Source organism: Doryrhamphus excisus, linkage group LG13 (genome assembly GCF_037039965.1).
Source record: "Doryrhamphus excisus strain RoL-2023G ecotype Guam linkage group LG13, RoL_Dexc_Guam_v1.1, whole genome shotgun sequence".
NCBI lineage: Eukaryota > Metazoa > Chordata > Actinopteri > Syngnathiformes > Syngnathidae > Doryrhamphus > Doryrhamphus excisus.
The window spans coordinates 11,704,256-11,730,442 of NC_136369.1; the positions used below are offsets into that span (position 1 = coordinate 11,704,256).

A 26,187-nucleotide genomic window follows, 5' to 3' on the forward strand; every position below is an offset into this window, starting at 1 on the left:
TGATGCCATTCTCATGCAAATGAAGAATACAAGAGCTAAAGCTCAGTGAGTTGGAAGATATAAATGACCGCACAATCATCTGCAGCCTTGTGCGCACACACACACACACACACACGCACAAACCTTCTCCCCACTTCAGCTCATTCATTCACTCCCTGTACTGTACACTGTACAATACTGGTTACACAGTGCCATACATGCAGGCACCTTACTTTGCACTTCATAAGTCCAACAAATAGGATGACATGTTATGTAAGCATCAGTTTAATCCTGTGTAGCGCCACATTGACATTGAAGCTACAATTTCTAACCTTCAGTGTAACCTCCAGTGTACAGTATATTGATAACTGTATATAATACCTGATATATTGATAACTATGGGCCTTCAAAAGCAAAGAAGATAACCTCAGACCTCCAGCAAGACTCCAAACTGCATTCCAGAGACAGTTTGTTATATGGAGTCAAACATTATTCACAGAGAAGTTATGAAATGTTGCACTTTTGGGGGGAATAAAAAATATATAAATTTTTGTATTTGGTTTTGCAACAAAGCTTAATGGGCTCTGGCCCTAACCCTCCAAGAGGTTTTGTCCTGAAGGTACTTTTGTAGAATCTAACACTCCAACAAATACAAGCACCCTATTAGTGTAAAAATTAAAAACACGCAGATGTGTTGTTAAAGAGCTATAAGAATGTTTACATTAAATACTATATTTATTGTGCATATAAGAAAATTGGGAAGTGCTATTTCATCCATTCAAGTTTATCTACGGGTTTATTCAATTTTGGTCTCAAACAGACATAATAATATGTAATATTCACAATACAAAAACATTACATTAAACAGCTTATAATCTCTTTGAGTCAGCAAACATCATTAAAAAAATAGATTTACTTTATGACTAAAAATGAAGCAAATATTCCATAGAACATACATTAGAAGTACGTATACAGTATGTGTGTGGCTGAAAACACAACATTGTCTGTAACACCATACTCTAAAACAGGGATGTGCAAACCTGGTGTTATTTACAGCCCGCAACCATTATTTTATCAGCCCTGAGCACATTCTAAAAAAACTGTAAAAAGCATCAGCAAAAATGAAGCAGTTATATGAGCCATAATATGAGGAAAACAAAGTCATAATATTCACAGAAAAATATATTAAAGACAAAAATATGTAATTTGTAGAAGAATAAAAGAATAAAGTTGTAATATTTGGATGCTTTGGAGATAAAAAATAAGGATAATAAAGTCAAAATATTATGAGAATAAAAACATAATATTACAAAAATAAAGGTACATGAAGAAAATTATGATTGGAAAAAAATTAATAATGTAAAATTTAAAAATGTTTAATTTAATGTAAGGAAAAAAAAGTTCCAACCAATGGAATGCTTTGTCACAGATAACACAAGGCATTTGAATATAAAAACGGTTGTTTTACAAAATGTAAACATGCCCCCGCATGCTTTCATTTTCTGTAAAATGTTGTTAAAAATGTTCTGTATTTTAGGAGACATGACAATGAACAAACAAAAATGACAAAAAATGTAGATAAAAGGTATAAACTCAATATGTTTGTTCTAGACCAAAACAATTACAAATTGAGTTCATGTCAATAGTGTATGATCTCATGATGTTTAATCCTTTAAAGTAAAGCACTTTTTGGATCGTGTTCTTATTATTTGACTGCAGGTTTTTCATGTATCTGACAGAATTTAACCTAATGCAGAATGTTTCAACAATGTAAAAACAGGAATACTGCTTTGGAGACAAAATATATGCATTCCGATGCATTCCGAAGCATGGGCTCTTCTGAATTGACCCCTTCTATTCCATCACAATTAAGGGAGAACGTGTTGCAGGTCAGTTTGAAAATGATCTGAAAAACATGGTGCCCTAGGGACTTTCCCTGTGGCAATAAGAGTGAGGGTCCGGGGAGCAGCACGTGTGTCGGGGTCAAGCTGTATCCCTGGAGAGTGAAAAGGTCACGACCTCTTCTGTCGGACTCATGGTTAACATCATGTGGACGTTTGTTGACGTGTTGTCCTGCATTGTCACACGTGTTGCATAAAGACCACTTAAGAATCAAATGAATGAAAAACAGCAGAACGTTCTGTCATTCTTTCGGGTGGCAGATGACATCACTATGATGTGATATGATTTGATAATAAACCTTCCAGTTAACATTCAGGCTTGATGTTTGTCCATCATAAATAGTCTGACACACAAATATTTGACAATCATATGAAAAGTGTGGTTAGTGGCCACACAGCTAGAACACCCGAGTTCGATTCCACCCTCGGGCATCTCTGTATGGAATTTGCATGTTCTCCCCGTGTATATGGGTTTTCTCTGGGATATTCCTGTTTCCTCCCACATTCCAAAAACATGCTAGGTTAATTGGTGACTCCAAATTGTCCATAGGTATGAATGTGAGTGTGAATGGTTGTTTGTCTATATGTGCCCTGTGATTGGCTGGCTACCAGTCCAGGGTGTACCCCGCCTCACCGCCAAAGTCAGCTGGGATAGGCTCCAGCATACCCCCACTACCCAAATTTTGTGTTCCAATAATTAGTGTTAAAGGTATTCAAATCAATAAAACAACATGGGTGCCCAAATGTAGGCACCTGCCTACTTTTGTAATGAAGAACTAGTGAGTAGTGGCTAGGCTTGGGTAGGTTCGTTCCTAATTAGCTACTGTCATTTTGTGTACCTGTTGGCCTTTTTGTAAAATGTACATAAAAATATCAAAGTGGCCTCCAGCAGTTTTTTAATTCACACAATGGTGGAAAAAGTTTTCACAACTCTGCAATAGATGTCACTGTCCAAGGTGCTGATGACACTATCCCAATGAAACTCACAGACACAATGACTCTTTAAACAGTTTTATTTATAAAAGCAGAATTTTTTCAAGTGATTACATTACATTAAACAGATTTGTATGAAAAAGTCATGTGACATTCATATACAGTAACTACCAATAATTGCTGACATAAAGTGGATTTATCTGTGAAATGGTTGTGAGAATGGTTGCTTTTCTATATGTGCCGTCTTTGGGATCGGCTCCAGCTCACCCTTGACACTCCCTCGAGGACAGGCTGTACAAAAAATAGATGTATATAGTCGTCCTAATAAAATGGGTACAAAAACTTGGCTGATGATCTGCGGTAAAGTGACATCCATTGCTTCTTTTCCTGGAAAAACAAAAACAAGCAGTCAAGATTTAGTTTAAAATGAAGACACTGTTCTCTCACAAGTTAGGTCTGAAACTGCACAAAGTTCAGACTAAAGTTGGAGCAATGCACCGAAATGGCAAGTTTTAGGCCTTTCCTGCCACTTCTCAATGCAGCTACACCCCCCCCAAACACACACACACAGCCCCTCAGACAGCATACAGTTCATGCAAATTAGCTGTTTCTCATGCACGATTTGACGAGACCCTAAAAACAACCCCAAAAAACCCCTGTGTAACCTTTTACCAAAGTAGTCATCATGACATGAGGTACTGAGGACGTGTGTGTGTGTGTGTGTGTGTGTGTGTGGTGAAGGAGGCATGCATGAACCACTGCAAAGAGGGGTGTGAGGATGATGAATGTGACATTCCCGGTGTTCCCAGGATCCTGGTGCTGTTTTGAAAGGGCCAGGCGGGGGTGGGTGGTTTTGGGGTGCTGCACTGGTTGGTGAGACTGAGAGGGGACATTTGTGCCCAGCTGTTCGGGGGACCCTATGTCTCCCCTCTCACACTCTCTGTGACAGGCGGTCCCTTTCACCAGCACATAGCCTGGCCCATACAGCCTGCTACCATAACAACGCCACGGCCTCTCTGTCATCCTAACGCTATGTAGGGGAGGCCCAGGGGTGGTGGGCGGTGGGGGTGCGTGTGGGTGAAAGAGGGGGAGGAGCAATTGTGAATGAAGAGTCCAGACATTTTTATCCTGTGAACTTGAACTTGACTGGCAGTCTGAGACACTGGCGGGAGGGAATGTAAATGTATCGCTTTCTGATTTATTTCACACGCACTGATTTGCATTGAGTTCACATACTTAAAGGTATGAAATTAATATTTCCAAACATGACTAAAGAAGATTTATCAGATACTTTCAGGAGTATAAACAATATATTGACTTTTCTTAATAAGTGCACCTATCTATCCCTTTCCAGATGAATCCAAATGAGTATATTAATCATCTCTATACTGACAACATCTCGTGTGTATCTGCTGTTATTAGTGACATGCTGCCGTTAAAAGCAAATGAATAGTGACTGCACGTCCACACTGGGGGTCTTAACAGCTCCGACCCACTCAACCGTGTGGGGAAAAAAAAAGACGTGTGAAAGGTCCCCCGTCAGTGTTACAAAGCCAAGAACAAGCCAGAGTGGGATAATCAGGTTTATCCCCGGATTAAGACAGGATTGGCAGCTGTGGTGTCCTGGTGGGTGGACAAAGTGGACCTCAGTGGCTCCTGTTCAGGTATAGTGGACCCCGTAGGTGTAGCCATGCAGGCAGCTATGATGCTTCCAGTGAAATGTTTTAACTTAATATATCTTACCGGCATGTATGACTCTACTTGAGATGTCAAACATGGGCCATTTTAGAGGAAATATTACATTTTCCATTGAGAGTTACAGTAAATAATTGCTGAATCAGACTCAAATTACTGTAACAAAAGTGAAAAGAGAAAGATATATATTTACTTGGTTTGCAATTATGCAAAAATATAACTACACAAACAATTTTTGTGCAATTTGGCAGGTACATGCACAGGCTTTTTGTAACAGCTTTTTGCTGTTACAGCCTACTTGCATTGGGGCCAGGATGTCAGATGGACATATTTAGGGTAGTCCTGCTGTGGTGCACAACTAAGCTATTGCTTAAAGGCTTGTAAAAGTGCCAATTAGCACTACATTACATCATGATCTACATAAAGTACATGTTTACTGTACGCTGCTTGTACACATTCCAGTTCAGCGTGTAAAAATAGTACATGTACATGATCTCACGCGGACATAAAGAGGCAGTTAGACAAAAGACACTTTTTCAGTAGACAGCGATATAGACGTCTGCTGCTGTCTGGATCCTGGTTCCCACCTCTTTACACTCGGGCTTTGCTGCAGCGCCCTCACACACACCCTCACACACACACACACACACACACACAACACTGGCTGACCTTTGTCAAGTGGCCCATGCACAAAGCCGCCATTGAGCAGCAGAGCCTGGTTCAGAATGATAATGTGCACTATGGCAAGTGTATACCAACAGGTCTCCTGCAGCAACTAAAACAAGAAGGTTAGTTAATGATGATACTGACCCTCATGCACGCACCCACACACACTCTTAACCGTGTGCCTTGTTATAGACCCTGTGATAGGCATGGTTTCACCCACAATCAGCTGGGATAGGCTCCAGCTCCTCCATGACCCTAATGAGGGCCCAATGTTAAGTTATGATACGGAAAAAATATTTGAAATGTATCCACTTTGACATCAAATACAGGGAGAATTTGAGCGAAGGTTTGACAGCATTAATTGTGAAAATCACAGCCCATATGACGTTAGCATTTGCATGTGCTACATGCAGTGGAAAACAGATTAGCTTTTGCTAAATGTGTATTATTACAGTGGTATATTATACACCTCATATGAAGCATAAGCAGTTCGGTTATACACAACAAATTGCGATGTTATCCCTCTCTGGCAATGTCAAAAAACTGAGCTTTATTAAGGTAGCTATAAACATCCACAAAGGCCCAGTGTGTGCTACCTTCAAATTGTCAAATTGCCTCGTTTCTATGACATCACGTGATTGGATTATGTGATGACTTTTATTTTTACCAAGCTAACACGATTTATGGGGGGTATTTTCACTAGAATTTTTCAACGGATGTTAACTCAGATGTCGTTTTATTATTCTATTGTTGAATTTACCTTCCAGTGTCTGAAATGTCGTTTTAACTACTTTATTATGAACACAAACGCACCATTAAACGAAATCTGACCCAAACGAGGATTGGCTATATACTAGAGTTTTAATATTCTGACTTCAGGTTTCTCCTCACACTTTTGCTCTACTGTTTGCTTTAACTATCCAGAAATGGCCAGAAATGAGCCAATCATGTCTAATTATGTAAACATATTTGATTTGTTTCGATATGCTGTATACAGTAGTAGCAATTTAGTCATTTTGCATTTAATGTCAGAATTTCAATTCACGCAACCAACAAAACTGAATTAATTGAACCTCTGTTCATATTTTGAGATGAATTAAATGCGTACTTTTAATCTCTTCTGAGATTCTCCGTTAAAGAGAATAACGTAATATTGACGAAATTAGATAAATACAGTACATAGGCTATATATTTTTACATAATTATAACAACTATCATATCAGCAACAGTTCAATGTAAATTACATTCATGGAGTTTATTATATGTGAATTTCTGTAAAAGTAGAATCCAATTTATTAGTCAATATCGAAAATAAATTGGAATACGTTTATTCTTAACGAATGTATCAAATACACTCACGTACTTAGTAGCACTAGTGATAAACATAAGATTTGGATGATGAAATACGTTTCAATTATTACATGCTTGGAGTTCATATACGTACGCCACCTGACTGCTATTATGGGATGTCGGATAAGTCAGGAGAATGTGTTGTTCAATGTGACGTGGAACAAATCCACAGAATGACTTAGAAATACGGTAAAAGGAATAATTCCAAGGAATAAGACTACATAATCAAATTGTTTGAAATCGTTATAATTCTATTTATGATCATTATTTATTTGTAGCATGTATTTTCAGTGTATTTAATTTACCATCCTCATTATTAATATTACCTTGGCACTGATTGGCTGGGAGGAAACACGTGCTTCTAACTGCGTATAATATGCTGCGTGGCCACTTCACTAAAATAAAGCCCTAAAAGGGTTAAACCTGTGAGAGGCCTTGGAAAAGGTGACCTCATCGTGAATCTCCCCACTGAGTGAGATCACGCTACACACACTTCAGGCCTTCCATGCAGAGTGTGTCATCGGTGAGATAGACCAAATAAGGCAGCTTTGCTTTGCACCTCCACAACCATTTTAAGATGCAGAGAGAATGTCAAGATGGCTCCCACACAGACAATTACATGATTGCAACTTCAATCAGGCCATCAGGCCTTCATATGGTACATGCATGTGTATCCGTTTATTGTTTGTATATCCCTGTAATCATGTTAAAAATATCATGAGGGATTTTATTGGACGGAAACAATTTTGTATAAAGTATCCAGAGTCCTCACTTAAGCAATTTAAATTGATTCCGGAAGCAGAAAATAAGGACAGTTTGAATAATTTGCAGCCATTGAACTTGAAGGAAAGTCTCCATGGAGAATATTTAACTATTTGACATAATCACACCAACACACGACTTATGGACTCTTAGGTAAATACAATATGAAGTGAACAATACATTCATCTCTGTGTTTAACAATACTTGTACACCTACCTTGAACACACCGCATACATCCTCTTGTGTTTCTTTAGTTATTCTGTTTAATTCTTTTTTTTGGTCTCATGCAGGGAAGAGAGGGTTTGAAGGTCATTCCTACTTTCGGTTATCTAGCTTTATGATGGATAATTAGTACTCATACAGCTAGATAACCAAAGACAGGAACATGCTCTGTTCTTTGCCATACCAGCACAGTGGATACCATTGAGTGTGGGCTCTTTCCTGCAATGGCAAAAGAGAACAGAAATATGAATGTACATGAAGCACCTTCCAAAATATGTATATAAATATCTCTCATCATTGCATTGCATGTACTACACAAAGTTGTTGCAAATGTACTCACTTTCCGTAAAGGTTCAAGTGTAGCAAATGGGCTCTGTCAATATGTAATATAAATTATATACAAGCTCATTTACCATCAAAAATAATAACTTAAGATTTTATATTATCCACACTTGTTTAGGCCTGCAAATGAAAAGAGATGTAACCTTGGAATCTGCACACTTTCAACAATAAAGATATTTTTTAGGAATGAATTATAGCCATGTACATGCATAAGTGTATGTATAGCATGTATCAGCACATCTCATTCATTTAACATGTGCACACTACATTACATGGAAACTCAATTGTTGTGGTTATAGGTTAAAGGCCCACTGTTCTTCTTTTAAAATGTAATGAATCAAACTTAATACATTCACAATAATCATACATGACTGCTCTTTATGGGAATAAACAGGTCATGCATCACCAGGGCAGACCTGTTATTAACACTTTAGAATCATAATACGTTCAATATACATAGGATTCACTGCACAATCGTTGGCCTATAATATGCAAAGAAGCACTAATAAGCCTTTAAACTGAATTTATTTTGATTGCATTGATTCAAACATCTGCAAAAAGGCGGGTGTTATTTTTAAGGCTGTATAGCAACACGAATGTATAGTGTACATATGATGGCAGCTTTGATCTAAATGACGCCTTATGGATGCATGCATGAACAATGGAACTTACTCGAATCCATCAAGTCCATTTTCGGCTGCCTGCGTGGACATCCACCACATGTGCTCGTGGACATAGAGCATCCTTCCGGTTCCAGGTGTGCAGCTTGATGTAACAAACAGGTGATTAGATCGATACACGATACCCTCTGACGTGGAGATTCTGTGGAATGAAGCTCCGGGCGTGAAGATCCTTGTGTATCCGTCTTGTGGACTCTTGTGGACCGAGGGACGTCTTTAATGGTCTTCAACGCGCTGCCAGTCCGAGTGTGGAGGCTGCGCGGTCTCACCCTGATGGAGACTCAAATGCCGCCTATCGCCTCTTCTCGGCCTCTTTTCCCACCTCAACTCCTCCTCCTGGCAGCTGTGACGTCACCGAATGACTTGACCAATCAGCCAATCAGAAAAAGGTTCACCACATTTTCACAAGATCGTTTTTATTCTATACTATTTTATTTTAAATTATTGATTATTCATAAAAATCTACAATATTAATAATGTAATAAAGATTTAAGAGAGATCACTAAAACGGACTGTATGTTTATGTCCATATATTAAAGCAGGCCTAAAAGGCAATATATACCTGTACTTGTCAAAATGAATTATTCACAATTAGGACTGCATGATTTATGGGTTGGTGGTTCGAATGGGAAAAGCTTATCTGCTGCCACCTAGTGTCATTATATAGCAAGACACCCTCCATTAAATTATGTAGAGTTGGCATTAAGGTAGGGCTGCATAAGCTCTATTTTTCCAAATTTGAGCATCACAAATACAATACTGCTTTGCTTGGTGTGAAACTCTTAATTTTAAATTTAATTGTGGTTGTATGATTTGCATTATATCAAACCATGTTGCATTTCAGCATGTAATGTAATGCATTTGTAATGCTGCTTGGTCAGCCATCTGGTGAATAACTTCAACGGTCACCATTAGTTTAATGCTAATCTCTCTGGAAGGAACCATCTTCACCTCTTCATCCATTTAAACACTTATATCATATTTTACATCTATAGTGCCCTGCATCAACCATAGTGTGCAATATTAGCCATAACCTGACGTGCATTGAGGTTTCACTGCCCCCTACTGTTCAGATAAGAGTAGCCAATATTGAGACTTGAATACTTGTCAAGGCCACTTGAATTTTAGATGAAACGTTTTAATATAAAATACTGTAAAAAGTACTATAAAAGGACAAAAGAACTAGACAGCAAATTAACCTTATTCTGTATCAATATGAGGCCACATTTCATACATCTTAATGAAACATAAACTACCATAATGAAAGTGCTTTGTATAAAAACCAGTCCATTAGAAAATTAAATACAAATAGAGAAAAATGTATTACAAACAAATCTTTCGGAACCCTCAGAGAAAATCTCTTGTCTTATTGTTTTCAGGCAAGATTTTTCCGCATTTCCATGAAAGTGTTTGAAATGAGTGGTCCGATATTGAGGCTGCTGCGCCGAGAGTTCACAGCAGGAAGCGATGTCGGCACGCTGGGAGAAATGGACCCACTTTGGACTACACGGTTAACAGGAACTTCAGAGGCCGTTCGCAACCACAGCTCCTCCATAACAGCAGGCTCCTCTGTAGGAAGAGAGGAGCGCCTCCATGTGGACGGGAGAGGGGCGTTCACCAGCTCCCGCATTTCCTCTCTGGATTTAGGAGGTTTTTCAGTCATTGGAGTCCCTCTTCCTCCGTGACTATCCACACTGCTGACACCTAGTGGTTTACCATCAGATGACACTACTGAAGCACATCAAGAGAAGAGAGTTAAGACCGCACACAGACAGGAGGAAACAATGGCAATATACCTTTGACTTGCTCCTTCGGCTGGCTGACTGAGCCACAGAACTCCCTTAGTTTGTTGCCAAGTTCCAGATTTAATGCTTTGTAGTGGTTAAGCTCCTTGCTGAGGCCGTGGATCCACCCCTCATATTGCCGCTGCCTTCCTGCCAGGCCCTCATCCATTTGTTCTGCACAAATATACGAAGGTTACATGGAATTTCAGGACAGCAGTTTAAGAAATTCTGCTCTTACAAATAATGCCCATTGCTGTCAATGCACACTTTTACCATTGTCAGAGGTATTTATTGTTTAAGAAAATAAGGCATTATTGTGGCTGTGATTTATCGCTCAATATACCTTTCAAATGTAGCTAAATAAGGACAACAGGGTTGTGTCTGATACCCACCACGACACTGCTGCAGTAAAAGCTGCACGCTCCTCTCATGCTCCTTCTGCTGCTGAGTGAGCCTACGGTCGGTGTCGAGCTGAGTGCGATCGAGAGCGTTCTCCAGCCACTGCACCAGCTGCTGCTGCTCACCCAACTGCATTTCGAGCTCAGCGAGGGCAAGCTGCAGCTTGCGCTCCTCCTCGCGCAGAGACACTACCTATAGGAGACAATCGCGTCAGCAAGAATCAGCAGTTCAATTGAAAATGTTTTTTCCGACAGCATCATAAACTGTATCATACAGCAATTGTCCGGTGTTTAGGTCTGGCTGGTGAGACCACTACCATGAAGCATGCTGGACCACAAACCTTGTCAAAGTACTTGCACAGCAGAGCTCGAGTCTCAGAAGCAGACAGGTAACTGAGTTTGGCCATAAGATTCATCTCCCATTGGGAGAGCATGCTGGCCGAAGCCCTGAGCTGCCTCTGCCTCTGAGTGATGGCCTCATTCTTATACTCAATTGCCGCATCCAGGGCCTCAATGGCTTCATCCAGCTGGAAGAGCGTTCGCTCCTCCTGACAGAAACAGAGAGAAGAGATGAAGATACATATGGTAAGTGCTTGTACTATGTATGGTTCTTGTTGAGTTCTCATTTTAAAGAAACAGATTATATTAATGCATGACTGCTAACCTGCAATGTAGGTATAAAATAAATATTGTAGAAGTAGAAACTGATGATATTTGTACATGTAGACATACAACAGAGTAGAGACTTACCTCAGGTGAGAGCAGGTTGCCCTGCCGCAGCTTATCATCCAGCTCCACTCTTTGTTTCAACAAGGAGTCTTTCTCCTGACGCAGGTTGGAGATTTCTTGTCGAATCTGTTGGGAGTCCTGAGCACTGCTGCTGCGAAGGAGACCATTCCTCTCACTCAACTCGCGCTCCAGCGTTTCGATACGTCCTGTTAGCGTCACCAGATCCTTACTCAGCGCCTGTCGAGACAAATGAGCCCAGTGACAATGTGTCTTTATTCATTGTAAACAGCGTCATTGCTGAACAGTGTTACCTGACTGGAGCGAAGCCTCTTGGTTTCAAGCCCACTGCGCTCCTGTAACAGGGCTTCTTTCTTGGCCAAGATTTCTTCTCTTTTCGTGAGCTCTCCTTCTAGATCTTCAAGTCCGCGCCTCTGCTCCAGCACACGCTCCATTTCCTCATCCAGCCAACGTTTCTGCTCCTCGATCTTCTGCTCAGACACAACACAAACATATAAAGTTAGAATGACACAGTAACTCAGTGTAAATTGTATTGACGCAGTATTAGATTTGTGACTTTACCTGTTGCTCCTCCAGAGAGATGACAGAGCCATTGCTGCCACTGCGTCTTTGCCTCTGGAAGGCAGCAATCTCCTCCGTCTTAATCTTTAAGATCTTTTGCTGTTGCTCATTCTTTATCTCAAGTTCCTAATCATGAGAAAGTGTGAAGATCTGAAGACCTCTTCATTCATTCATTAAGCCAAACACAAACTTTTTGCAATATCACACAAAAACAAAATGTATAGTCAGAACTGCAACAAGCTGTTACAAACTGACACCTAATACAGTGAAACCTCAGGTAACGTTTTGTAGTTCATGTTCAAAATTTCCAGCACAATTTTGCCTCGGTTTGTGAACATTCTCTGGTTCACATAAAATATGGCAAGTATCTTGTATTGTTAATGGCACAGGTAAAAATGTAAAAGTAACCCTTTAAATCATTTATATGTATTTAGAATTATTTTATGCACGTAAAACTTTAAATTGCAAAACTAAAAACATTTTTACTTTTACCATTCTTGGCTTTCTGGAACAAATTTATTTGATTTAAATACTTCCTTATGAGAGAAATTGATTTGGACAGTGCCCATTTTGGTTGGAACAAATAAATGACTCTAACCAAGGTTCCATTGTATGTGAATATCAGCGGTACCTTGACTCTGTGAGTTCTGCGCTGCATCTCAGTCTCCAGACGTCGTTTCTGCTGACTTTCCTGACGCAGCCTCCTCTGTAGAAGTTCCTGTTGTTGTCTCATTGACTGAACACTGCGCTCCAGCTCAAGCACACGACGCTCACTCTGCGCAGGCAAATTTGCAAGATGGGCTGTATCCCTCTGACGCTGACTGAGAACCTTAAAAAAAATAATGTTCAAAGTTAGCAACTACGTCCATGACACATACTGTAAGCTGGTATGTGTTTAACAGAACACAGAGGTGCGACAAACAAACCTGAACTTTGCTTTGAGCTGCTGCTATTTTTTGTCGACATTCCTGTGCACGGGTCTTGTCTGTAGTGCTGATCTCTCTCTCCTGCCTCTCCAGGTCCTGAAGTTGCCTTTGGGCTTCCTGCAGCTCCTGTCGCGCCTGCACGGCCTCACTTTCTAGAGCTGTGATCTTGTGACTGTACTGCCTGTTCAAAGACTGAGCATCCTTACCTGGTGAATCAAACACACAACACATGAGCCACACTGCAAAAGATGACAAACTTTTGAACGCTCTTCGTTATGTGAGACTCGTACCCGTTTTGACTAGCTCCTTAATGAGTTCCTCTTTCATGCGGATAGTGACTGACAGTTCCCGAATCTTCTGCTGGGCTTGAAGAAGACCCCATTCTGAAACACCTTCAAAGCCTTTCTGCATGTCACGTACAGATGTCTCCCCTATGCTGCCACTAGCTGTGCAGGGGTTAGGAGAAAAAATAGATGTTAACTTCAGTGTACAGTACCCTATGTACCAGAGTAGAACCTACAATGAAAAAATAATCAAAATGTTAATGTGACAAAGAAGGAAAGAGAAGGTGGATCTAAATACAGGTACATGTTTTAGCATACCTGGCCAGTAGGTTACAGGTCACCTTGTGTGCATTTGTATGTTTTTATATATGAAGAAGCTTAAACTTACATGCTTTTCTCGCTAAACCTGGATGCTGGCTGTGCTCAGGCAGCTGAGATATGAGCCCTTTGCCTATGACTGCTCGTCCAACTGAAAGCATATCCTTCTTGGTCCAGGTTTGGTTCACCTGCCTGTCATGTGCAAGGTGTATTGACATCATAGAGAACACAAGTAAACAGTGTGTGAATTGCCCTGTCATTCTTTATACAGTATATTTATCATGCAAGCTGTACACTGTACTTTTCAGGACAAACCTTTGTCTTACTCTGGGCAGGTTTGACTGACTGCCCTCTTCTTCGACGCCATGGATTTCTGCTCCACCTGTGGTCTTCTGCTCCTCATAGAGGCAGACATCCTGATTAACAACCTGTAACCACAACGATGCAAGCTTGGACAGCTGATGTGAAACGTCAATAACTTTGTCATTAGACATCTGTGCATCATCTGAAGGGGAACTGTGTGAAAGATAAGCTTCCTTGTTAATTTGAAAAATAAATGCATTGGTTGGTTACCTGCAAACCTCCATTCAGGCTATGTTGCATGGAGCCCATTGGGGCAGTGTGTGGTCGTGAACATAAATTTAGGCCCAGGCCATGCAGGCCAGGATTGGAAAGCAGACACTGTAACTCTGCTATCAGGTCCTGTTGCTCCTGCAGCTTATCACTCTGCAAAAGTAATTAAACAAAGTTACAATCAGAATGCAGGGGGAGACAACTAAAGTGGTACCACATAATTATTAGTCTTCTACCAAGTCACTGTGATTATGTTAAAGAAACCCTCACGTGTGCCATGCTGAGAGTTCTAACCTGCAGCTTATATTGTTCCATAGCGTCCTCCAGAGCTGCCAGGAAGTCTGTATTCTCTCTCTCCAGGTGCAGCACCTGGGCTTGAAGCCTGGCGACAGCAGGCTCATCCTTCTCTCCATCTTTCACACTATCATAGCTCCACCTTTCCTCCAAAGTGTCAGAATCCTGAGTTTTAAATGCCAAAAACACAAAGATATACCATTTATTAGTACAGGACCTTGAAATGGCAGATTTTCAGTCCTTTGTCCAAGATATAAATGTAACATGTTCACATGTTGTTACACAAATCTAATGTATAATAAAAGTGTACAAGATCTCTATATATGAGCTAATGACTTTGACTTAGCTCTCAAATTCGGCTTACATCCACAACTAGCACTTGGAGTGATTGAAAAAAATCTACATGATACCCAGTGGAATACACTATGGTTGTCCATACAACCATAAATATTACATTTCAAACAGACCTGGTTGTTCACAGAAGGCCTTTCCCTTTTTAAAGCAACACTTTCCTCTGCAGAGCTGTTTTCGATCCCGCTGTCTGGTCCAGAAGCAGTCGTCAGTCTACTTTGTTCCTCCTCCACTGAGCAGATCCACTCCTTCACTTTCAGGGTTTGTTCTGCAGTCAGGGCACCTTCACTCTGCAGCTCACGTAGCAGTCTAGAGGAAGACAGTAAGGTGGGAAAAATTTGGTTTACCACGGAGCAACTAATACTGTAACTTTGTTAAACTTACAAAATACAATTGTGTAAAATCTGATCAAAACACATCATGACAATTTTTGAGTGCTTGCCAACATATAGTTGGTATAGGTATAGATCATGAAATAACCTGTAAGCAGTGTCCGTGCAGGTCCGATAATGTGCACTTTGGACTTGCAGCCTACTGATCTCTCCTTCGCCAAGTCGGAACCTCCTGTTAGTATCAGCATGAGAGATGATGCGGGTCTCTGAACGATGGCGGTTTTCCAGGGCTCTGCGAAGGGCCTTGATTTGTTGCTCCAGTCCTTCCACGCGATCTGGCTCCCGCTTGCAGTTGACCGTAGCCCGATTCTGAATATTGCGGGCCCTTGTGGCATAGTTGAGAGTGTTAAGACTTTCGTCAAAGTCTGAGGAGGATGGGCTGACACATGCTATCATCAGAGTTTTTGAATTTCCTCCCAGAGAGTCTTTAAGGATCCTGGATAAAATCAGGGAAAATGGGTTAAAAAATGGCTCAAATATTTATGCCGTACAAATAACATGACATTATGATAGATGCACCTTGTAATTTTAGAATCTCTATATGGTATGTGAGAGCCTTTCCTTTTGGGGTCCCCAAGGGCTCCAATAACATTCCCCAGTGCAAGAAGGCCGCTGTTAATCTGAATGCTCTCCTTAAGTCTCTCGCCTGTGTTGCCTGTCCTCAGGATGCGCTCTGAGCCAGCCAAGTCCACAAAATGGAACTTGGAGGACAATATTTGTGATCCGGTGCTTGCAGCATTCCCGTAGAGGCGCGAACTCCCCCGCCGCTGATCCATGTACAAGGTGAAGATGGTGTGGGAGCGGCTTGAGTTTGGATTCATTTGGGTTGCACCAGTGTGTCTTGCTGTGTTTCCTGATTCCAGTAAACTCAACACCTCATCAAGACCCTCCACTTCACACTCCTTTACACCACACAGAACTAACGGACACAAAGCAGCATGTAAATAAGTCATCAAAACAGAGTTGTAATTACTGTAACATATTGACATCATTACACACACATTTCTGACAATGAAATAGCAGTAGCACTTCCGCCATCCACATTCAGACATCTTCAAGTGTTGTACAGTGGTTCCTGGCATATTTGTGATCCATAAACATATTTTTTTTATCAATACATTATTTTTTACTAGTAGGGAAAACCCACCATTTTGTGCTTATAATGTCCAGAATTAGGCTGTTAGTAAAAATCCCATCTCATTTGCCTTACATGGGTAGGCACATTTCAACTTTAAGGTGGTAGTTCTGTATGTATAGAGAATCAGCTTGATATTTACACCAGTACTCAAACATCACAAACCAACAGGAGCCTATGTAGGCATCAAAATGGATGCTTACACACCAACATGTAAAACAATACTATTTTACAACCCGCAAGGCATGCTGGGTAGCTTACTGTTGGGGAAGTTCTGTAGTTACAGTACATGATGTGTTCCATATGAGTTATTTTTCTTTTATGACCTCTGGTTGGCTTGTGTTGTGTATGGTATAAATGCCAAGGTAATACATTGCAACCAAACAAAACTTCCTAAAAAAAAAAAAGTCATGTAGTGCCTATTTCACCACAGACAAGAGCCCAGGTTTGATCAAAAATCAAAAATATTTTTTATGAATGACTCAATTACTCTTGTTTTTCCCGCCATTCGTGGATAGTATAAGTACACAACCCCTTCAAACAGCAGGGGACTACTATATATCAAGAAACATTTACTTCATATTCCTTACCAATATTTCCCTTATCTTCTCTGATGTGGATGTCCTTGCTTGCAGTTTCTACCTCCAGTAAGTCCTTAAATTCCTCTTTGTAGACCTCTAAGTAGGAGACCCGTACTGAAAATTCTGTAAGGTCATTCTCATCCAGCAACTTGAAGACATCTGCCACAGCCCTGGGGATGATACCCTGCTCTTCATCTCGAAAAGAAGCTACAAAAACAAGAAAGAACTTAAGAGTGAGCAATGTGCAAAAGTAAAACCAGTCCAAACAAAATAAGCTATAAGAATGAGATATTATATTACACTTACATATATTTGCTTCTCCAATGGTGTAAGTCTTGCCCGAGCCTGTCTGACCATAAGCAAAAACTGTAGCATTGAAGCCTTGGAAGAAAGAATCTATCAGAGGCTGCACTGACACAGAATAAACCTCCTCTTGGCAGCAGGTTTCCTCAAGCAGGAAGTCGCAAAGGAAGTGTCTGTCGTGACCCAGGGTGACCCGCTGGAGTTCAGTGTCTACGGTGATGCAGGTCTCGTGGCAATGAAGAACCTCTTTAGGCAGCAGCGGACGCACTCGGACTGCAACTTGCACTGAAGAATATTCTCCTCTGCCTTGGCCGCCTGGCACTTTGGGAGACATTACTGCTACAACGTCAGGGCTGCTCCGCTATGACTGGAATATCTTGGGGGGGGTGGTGACGAAGCATCCGCCTAGAAAATGCAAGATCAATCAGTGTGTGACAATGTTGACAAAATAAGCACAACAGCTTGTAATGTTATCATATACAGTATGAACTGTTTAACTGGTTAGTAGATAGAAATAGAAAACCTTTGCAAGACAACCAGAAATGAATACAGTATTGTTCACCTAGAAAACAACCTAGTATCTTGGTATCCCAAGATTTATACATACATTTTCTCTTGTATATTAGTACAGTATCTGCGTGTTCTATGGTGTGATTTTAACACTGGTCCATATAGTGTGTGCATTTGAGCTCAAGTGATGGAAGAATATGTGGTATTCTTTAAAGTAAATTTAAACGGTTGTATTCAATCAATTTCATTTAAACAGGCTTCATTTTTCACCTATAGTAGGATATCATAAGTGGTGTTTGAAATTATTATTACGCTTGTGTTCATGGTAAAATCCAACAGTAAAACAGTAAATAGTTTAAAGTTGAATGAAGTTCGTAGCCTGAGGCATTCCATTGACGCTACAGAGGCTAACTAGCATCCTTATTTACACTAAAGTTAGCGAGGATGCACTATTACAATTCTGCTTGCAAAACTATTATATACTCTCTCGTTGACGGTGTTCAACAGCGCTCATCTATTTATTGCGAAATTGCTTCTATTAGTTTACACGGTAGTTGTGTTTACCAAAGAGCAAAGCTAACGTTCCATGCTAAGCTAGCAGCAAGCAGCCTGAACAAAAACAAGAGAAACGTGAAGACAAAGTTTGCTACAACTTCTACGACACGTCCGTGTGTACAAACCAATCAGTTACAAAGCACTACATCGTTTAGGAGAGGTTATATTGACGACACAGTTAAAGATTACTTACTCGGATATTGTTGAAGTTTATTATGCTTAAAAGGATAACACTTTTTTTTTGAAAATGGACGTTTAGGGGGAAGCAAAGGGGAGGAGCCTGGAAGTTAGGGATTGTTCTTCTTGGAACATCTTGCTGGAACACCGTTCTTCTTTACTCAAATTATATGCATTTATGTTCATGTATTTATTTCTTACTTGGTTTGTTTCAGTTACATCCAAACAAATGACAAGATAATCCAGCTGTTTTACTGAGTACATGTATTACCATATTTAGACTATATTTTAAGAATAATTACTCTACGTTATGTTTTGTTTGTTATCAAAGCCCTTTAGGCCATTCTCTAAAAACTTAGTAATATTGTAAGCACTTTAAATTCCTAAGTACTTGTTATGTGTCAAATTCATGTACCAATATTTTACATTATATGTATATCACATATTAAATACAAAAATTACTTAATATCAAAAACTAATAAATCTCATAATAAAATATTTGTGGTAAATTAAATAATTAAAATGATTGATGATTTACATTTGATACATAATCAACAATTAATTAACACTCTCGTCAATTACTTGAAATGTAATAAGAAACATACTTAATTTGTAGTTGAATTGCTGTCTATTTCATCAAACAAAAACTTTGGCCACATTTTGAGTTTGCGCAATTCCTTTTGACCAACAGGGGGCAGTGTAGCTCCATGTTTAGCAATGCTCCTAGAAACGTTTATTTTGCAGGAATAAAATGAAAGTAGCGGTCCATCAAAAGTTAAATCGATCTCTGTCGTAAGAACTCACAGCTCACTGTATGACGCAGCTCATTTTATATCACTGCAAAATACAACCATACCAAACAATAACATAACAGCAAGACTACTGGATGTGAGTTAAAAGCATGTTATATGATGTAGGTTGAGAGGAAATGCAACCAAAATAGAACAGAAATCAACTCTTATGTGTGGTACAATATTTCAAATATGGACAGCATAGAAACATGTCTAATTACTCGGGAAATAAAGACAATTCCTGAGATATACCATAGAAAATGATCCATTAATCAATCAATCAATCAATCAATTAATCACCCATTAAAACAGGAGGGTGTGTTTTCTTCACTCAGCAAGCATCTGCACATGCCATGGTTGTCATGGGTCAGCCTCATCCACAGCATGGAGTACCATCCATAAGTGAATACATCCAGTTTGGCACTTCCAGTTTCCTGCACTAACCACAGATACACATTTATGCCTTTGCAGTCCTTGGTTTGAATATTACATAAATCCCCTAAATTGTGGAATAAATATCCAGTACATCCCCTAATAAATCGATGAGTCACGCACACACATGTCCATATTCCTCTGGTTATTTTAGTGACTTTAAGCAGTCGGGTTATTCATGCACTGTAAGAACATAGTGGCTCTTTGAGCAGCTCGTCTTTGGCGCTCTGTCTGCAGAACAGCACAGCTCTGTGCTATCGATGCTGAAAGTGTTGCAACTGCTCACATACACCTCTCACTTCCCTGAAGGCCCAATTCAGACTCATTTACACCATATTCATATTTTCCCACATAAAACAGATCCAACTGTTTGTTTACACATTTAATTCCATTTAATTCCACACATAGAATATTTAATTTCTGCACAAAAAAGAGCTACAACATAGCAAGATAGATGTTAACTGTTCACATCAAGACAACCACAATTAAACTCATTGCTTTTGTGATATCACATCTGCAGAACATATTTGTGAGAAATGTGAAGGACAAATGCTTTCATCAGTTAAACCTTTTTATTGGACAATAACATAAAAAAAATCTAGCTTTTAAGGTAAAATAATTCTGTTGGCATTGAAAAAGAAATTTTTCTATTTAATGCTCATGCAATACACAATGAATATGTTTCACAAAAGTCATGTTAAATTTCCAAAACAGACATTTGCATTCCTATCTCAATACAGCAATGTTTTGCAAGCAGCAGTGCAAAAGCAGATGTATTGTGCACTTGAAAGTCAATTTGCTTGCTCATGCTTTCTTTAATAGCAATTTGCAAAGCTGCAACGGGTTGCTTTACGGACAATTTTAACTATGTTCACACAGTCTTTAGCTGACTCAAAGTTGCTATCTGACCATTTGACTCTTTAGTATTAATATCATCTCTATTTTGCTTTAGAACTCATACTGGGAAACAAACAACGTGACTTTGGTGATGTACCTCCCCAATTGGACTCGTCTCTCCAACTCAGTCATCTCCACTTCAGCCTCCAGAGTGGCAGGGCCTTGCACTGGGCTGCTCAGCATCAGCTGACCTGTCAGACGATCTGAACGCTGGACAGTGAAGTGGCGGCGAACTTGCCTTCCTCCCAACAGAGAGAAGCGAAGCGTATCACCCATCGGACGCAATGCTGAAACTCGGAACATGACACGGGGCGCTGACAGGTTGGATACGACTGCCAGGTAATGGTAGGAGAAAGAATTTGGGGCTTGAGAGCACAGCTTGTTATCCACAGGGCAGGGATTACGTTCACAACGCCTTGGAAGAAAAAATAACAAGCATAAATGACTAAACATCTTTCTGAAATACAAAATACTGCATATCAAACAATATAACAATAAGAAAACAAAAACAAAGAGAAGAGCTCTATCAGGAATTGTGCCCTTCAGACAAGCAGTTGTGATTGATGCTGTCAGGATGGTATTATTACATTATTAAAGATTCCTGTATACAGGTATTCCTCAGGCTACAAACTCTGTTGAGTTCAGTTCCTGCAACTATGTAAATTGCTATCCATCCATTTTCTATGCTTCTTATCCTCATTAGGGTCGCGGGAGTGTGCTGGAGCCTATCCCAGCTGACTGAGTGAGATATAGGGTTGGGCGAACCCTGGAATAGTTACTAGGGGACCACCAAAAATGTCTGAAAAAGATGGGTCTTGAAATGAATACATGCAAATCAAAAGGTGTATTCAAATGACAGAGCTTTTCTCCCCGTCACTCACAGTGTTCTGGAGTGATGCAGCCACAAAGAAAATGATATGATGTGTGTAGAAAATGATATGGATGGTGAGTGCAGAGGCAATTCTTACATTGGTGACGTTTTGACGTAAAACGCATGAGCGATTTTGGGACATTCTACACGAACACACTGGAATCCTCCATATGTGTTAATGCACGTTTGGTCCTTGGTGCAGTTGTTCTGTCTGGTGGCACACTCATCAATGTCTGCAAAGCAAAAACAACACGACAGACACAAATACAACAAATATATAATATGACTATATGTACAGTATAAATATCAAGAGTTTAAAAAGCATTTCTGCAAGACTGATTCCAAAAAGCCATGTCATAAAACCCAAAGTATAATGTGCAGATAGCCCAATAATTTGGTTGAAATGTGTATGCAATTTTATAGTTCTACAATAGAAGAAGAAACAAAATGAAAGCATTAGATATGCACCTTTACAGCTTCGCCCATCACGGGTCACGTTATATCCAGCAGGACAGGAGCAGCGGTAACCTCCAGCGGTGTTAACGCACGTGTGTAAACACAGTCTCCCCGCCTGTCCATTATGGAACAGCTCACATTCATCTATGTCTGTAATGCACGACACATGCAAACGCACTATGAAAAAAACCACACTGTGATACTTTAGTGTTTGGTTTGAGTTGACTAATTAGTCATACCGGTGCAAGTGGTGCTGTCTCTACCGGAGATGGTGTAGCCTGGCTCACAAGTGCAGTGGGTGGTCCCCTGCACGGTGCTGCAGCTTGATGGACGCACAAAAGTCCCAGCTGTGTCTGCTGCCAGCGTAGCAGCAGCAGCAGCAGTACTGGAGGCGGAGGTGTTTGTAATGGTGGCAAAGACTGAGGAGGATGTCAGAAAAAGGTAACTGTACATGGCCATAATTCAGAATATAGATCAACAATCCCATTAGTAGAATAATCCGAAACCACAGTGAAGAATCCTCATAGGACACTACTAATATTTTTGACGTCAGAAGGCACAAAGCTTGCATACATACAAAAAAGTATGTTTTTTTTCTTATGAAAGGCAACAATGTGCATCACCAAAATGATTAATCCCACTTGAGCATGAGCTAAAGCCCATGCAAGAAGGCCAGAGTTCACACTGTCCACTCACTGATTACCCCTTACAACCAACGGAGAGAAATACAGCAAAGGTTAAATAAACTGGGCATCAGACATTCATAAGCTCTCTTTGTATTCCACCTCTGTGCATCAGGGAGCAGACATCCACTCAGCCAGCGCTGTCTAGGACTTTAGGCTGGAATTCAATAAATCCTATTTTGTGGGTTGTAGCATTGGCTTGTATTGGCAAACCAAACCACTGAGCAAACTAATCTCCTTTAGTGGACTAGGGTGCTGTCTGTAGATTTACATACATCTATTTTATACTCTTCAGAGGCAAACCCATGAGATCCAATATGAAAACTTCCTTTACAAAATTGCTCATTATTGATTGAAAGCATCGGAAAGGTATTGATTTAACATTATGTTTACAGTACTATTGTGGTGGGGTAGAACTGCACTGATATAATATAATATCATGAAACAGGTCACCTCTCCATGGGTTGCTGTGCAGCTCCACACCACTGCAACTCATTTTGTGGCCGCTGTGTGTATATTGCATGTAAAAGGAACAGTTACTATATATACTGACTGTGTAGTGTCTTATACATACATGTTGGGACACGGCTCTGGCAGGTTTCTCCTGCCCAGCCTTTGGGACAGATGCAGGAAAACTGATTCATTTCATCCAAGCACGTTCCACCATTCAGGCATGGGATGGAGGCACACTCGTTGATTTCTAAGTGAAGAAACAAAGATGTTTTGTGAAGAATCTTTGTTGATACAAAGATAAAATGAATTATCGACCCTTAAAAGGATAAGTGGCAGAAAATGGAGTTGGACTAGACCACTCTTAATTCTACTTCTTACTAAGACATTTTGGACAATTCTATGCTTCATGGGAACTGTTGGGGAATTGCTTGCTTGTCTGTAGTAAACAACGCAAAGTCTAAAAGCATCAGTGGTTGATTTCGGTGTGGAAGGATTTAAGAGGCCTGAACTCAACCACATGAAACCCATTTGGAATGAAAATAAAAAAAAGTTGGTCAGCCCTTCATATAACGTTTTGGTGAATTTCACCTCTGCAGGTTGCCTGCTGGCCAGACCAGCTTAGACTCTCCTGACAGACTCTGCTCTCTGATCCCACTAGTTCATAGCCGGGGTCACATAAAAAATGAACTTCATGGCCCACGGTGTGCAATTTGCCCAGTTTCCTCCCATTGACAGGTACATCCGGCTTTGGGCAGGTACCTGTAATAAACCCATATCAATCATGAAAAAAATGACATGGTATGTTATGTAAAAAGGATTTATTTTAATCCAGTATTTCTCAAGCTTATGCTTACTGTTGATGTTTTTTGCCAAGTGTTTTCCTGTGCTGCTCTGAAGCTGGTTAATTTTCTTCTTCAGGTTGCGTAGATTCTGCAAGTAGGAGGCTTCATGAGCTGAGAGAAGCTTCTGGATCTGCTTCAGGGATCCTTGTAATTCCAGTCTGCTTGAACAGTCCTGGATTCAAAGGAAAGGTCACAGTAAATTTAGCTGTCACAGAGAAAAGATACAGCTTGCTTTTTTGAGTTACTGTAAAGGCAGAGGTGTTGACTTAAAAGTGCAGTGCCAATGTTGGGACTGAAAGTGGACAAACAGCTCTGCTGTAAATGAGAGTGTGCTGAACGTCAGTGCAATACAGACCTGTGCTGTTTGATAGTGAAGTAAACATAGCTGGATCACAGCATGTTTATCCAATTTAACTGTTTGCATGATGAAAACCTTCTTCTTTCAAAAGCATGTACTGTAAGTCTCAGACTGAAAGTTTCCTCTTAGATGTGGTGTGTTTGGGGGTGTGGCAAGCTTATGTAACTGTATCATAAAAGGAGTTGACTCAGCAAAATCTATCAAACCTTCATTATGGAGACACTGCTTATTTGTTATGTGATAGGTCACCTTGCCATAGATAATAATGTTCAATTTAGATTGAAACTGTTTTTTTTTAACTACATGAGCTATTATATGTAAGTACTACTGTATGTAGCTATTTTTAGATTTTATTATTTTGAATGAACTACAAATGAGGATTTCCTCACCACTGTTCAATAAATACAGTACATCAGTGTCAACAAAATAAACTTTTGTTTTGGTTGTCGACTGAGAGTAAAAAAGGTACCATCCATCCATTTTTTATGCCGCTTATCCTCATTTGGGAAAAAGGTACCATACATGACTCATACTAGATATAATTCGTGTATTGATAGAATGGTGAAACACTAAACATGTTTTCCCCTGATGCCCCCACATCCTCCCGCATGCTTTCAGGCAACCAAAAAATTGTTTTGGTCCAGCAACAGTTACGTAAGAAGAGTCAATATTTGCTGGAAACAGCGTTCTGATCTGGACAGCAGTGAGGTTTGTACAGACTTCAATCATTAGGGGTTTGACTGGTGTGTAAAGCGTACTTGTCAAAGGCCTCTTTCTGCCACATTTCACATGTATATGGTTGACGTTAGCAGAGCGCGTAGGAGGCATGCAGGTATGCAGGGCAATGTTGCAGTACGGGTCTATTACTTTTTCCTTTCTCTTCATTTGTATGATTTCTTCATGCAGTATTATTAACATACAAGTATGCTGTATCTCAACATATTTGTAGGCAGATTCACCGTACCAAAAAAATACAGCTGGACTTTTGAAAACCAAAACAAACAGATAATTCAGCACATTTGTAGGAGGAATTGACAGACAAGACTTGTGAGATGCTGATATTGGGCTTCATGTATAAAGTTAAACTTTAAATTATCTTTGTAAAAATTTAGCCTATGATGCACACAATTCCCATTTCAAACACTTAAAGCTTAAAGCACTCAAAAAAATCTACAATTTGCAAGCAGTGCACTTACCTGTCCAGAAGTAGGATGCAATGTCCAGAGGCCCAGCAAAGTGATGACAGTTGAGACTGATACCAACATGATTCTGCTATAATTTTCAATCCGCTTTCTGCAAGTGATCAGATGTGTGACACCTGAGGCAGTGTAAAGTTGGAGTGGGCAGCCCACACAACATACAAGGACTCCAGGTGAGTGAGAGACCAAACTCAGCCAGTGGAAAAGTTGCAGGGGAATGTTAGCTTTACTATGCAGGAGCCAATCAGGAAGGAAGACATAGTAAATATGAAAAGGTGTTCCCTTCAACATCATTAGTTTTGTACATGCTCATGCTTGTTTATTTATACATTGCTTATGAAAGGTTCTACATTTAGATGTTACATACTGTACATAAAGTTCTTTTGCTGTACTGCATGGACTTGATGATGTTTTCAAGGTGATGCTGATCAAGCCAGTGCTAGCAGGAGCAGATAGTTAGTCACTTTTAGGTACCTATTGGACACATCAGGCATACCTGCACTATCTACTGAGATCCAATAAAAGAGGTGTGCCAAACATTGTGTTTTTACAAATATAGTAATGTGTAGTTTTAAATTTACTTTATTTACACATATTACACATATATTACACATTATTGTTTACACATATCTCTAACTCTGTTTTAGTGACCGCTTCTGCTTTTCAGCGAAATCGAAACACCTCACAGCTGTGGCATATCAAGACATTAGATTATTTCACAGGTGTGCCTTGAGCGGGCTACAATAAAAGGCCATTCCAAAATGTGTATTGAGACATCAATAACCA

The 26,187-nt window shown here is 40.0% G+C and overlaps 2 protein-coding genes and 1 long non-coding RNA gene across 7 annotated transcripts; all 3 read right to left on the reverse strand.

Moving 5' to 3' along the window:
• Positions 1 to 2,882: 2,882 nt before the first annotated feature.
• On the reverse strand, positions 2,883 to 8,799 carry LOC131139467 (uncharacterized). Its single transcript, XR_009132246.2, has 3 exons — positions 8,523 to 8,799; positions 7,503 to 7,727; positions 2,883 to 3,200 (listed from the first exon to the last, which is right to left on the reverse strand). It is a non-coding gene; the product is annotated as an uncharacterized LOC131139467 (long non-coding RNA).
• Positions 8,800 to 9,650: 851 nt separating this feature from the next.
• On the reverse strand, positions 9,651 to 18,549 carry kif7 (kinesin family member 7). Of its 3 annotated transcripts, none has more exons than XM_058088943.2 (20): positions 18,436 to 18,549; positions 17,181 to 17,582; positions 16,884 to 17,081; positions 15,678 to 16,077; positions 15,247 to 15,594; positions 14,883 to 15,075; positions 14,416 to 14,580; positions 14,122 to 14,274; positions 13,864 to 13,976; positions 13,619 to 13,740; positions 13,237 to 13,392; positions 12,947 to 13,152; positions 12,652 to 12,849; positions 12,021 to 12,146; positions 11,753 to 11,929; positions 11,463 to 11,678; positions 11,054 to 11,260; positions 10,707 to 10,905; positions 10,327 to 10,488; positions 9,651 to 10,234 (listed from the first exon to the last, which is right to left on the reverse strand). In XM_058088943.2, the coding sequence occupies exons 2-20, from the start codon at positions 17,509 to 17,511 to the stop codon at positions 9,906 to 9,908; spliced, it is 3,999 nt and encodes a 1,332-aa protein (XP_057944926.2). In that variant the 5' UTR covers positions 17,512 to 17,582; positions 18,436 to 18,549; the 3' UTR covers positions 9,651 to 9,905. The 3 variants fall into 3 exon arrangements, with proteins under 3 accessions (XP_057944926.2, XP_057944924.2, XP_057944923.2); XM_058088941.2 differs by having other exon boundaries at positions 9,651 to 10,258; XM_058088940.2 differs by having other exon boundaries at positions 9,651 to 10,261.
• A 1,473-nt stretch (positions 18,550 to 20,022) lies between these two features.
• Positions 20,023 to 25,613, reverse strand: LOC131139666 (fibulin-7-like). 3 transcript variants are annotated; one of them, XM_058089477.2, is made up of 8 exons: positions 25,399 to 25,613; positions 23,857 to 24,016; positions 23,591 to 23,761; positions 23,124 to 23,249; positions 22,106 to 22,285; positions 21,879 to 22,016; positions 21,508 to 21,643; positions 20,023 to 20,954 (listed from the first exon to the last, which is right to left on the reverse strand). In XM_058089477.2, exons 1-8 carry the CDS (start codon positions 25,465 to 25,467, stop codon positions 20,591 to 20,593), a joined length of 1,344 nt encoding a protein of 447 aa, XP_057945460.2. In that variant the 5' UTR covers positions 25,468 to 25,613; the 3' UTR covers positions 20,023 to 20,590. The 3 variants fall into 3 exon arrangements, with proteins under 3 accessions (XP_057945460.2, XP_057945459.2, XP_078651743.1); XM_058089476.2 differs by lacking the exon at positions 25,399 to 25,613 and adding an exon at positions 24,200 to 24,319; XM_078795617.1 differs by lacking the exon at positions 23,591 to 23,761.
• Positions 25,614 to 26,187: the final 574 nt, after the last annotated feature.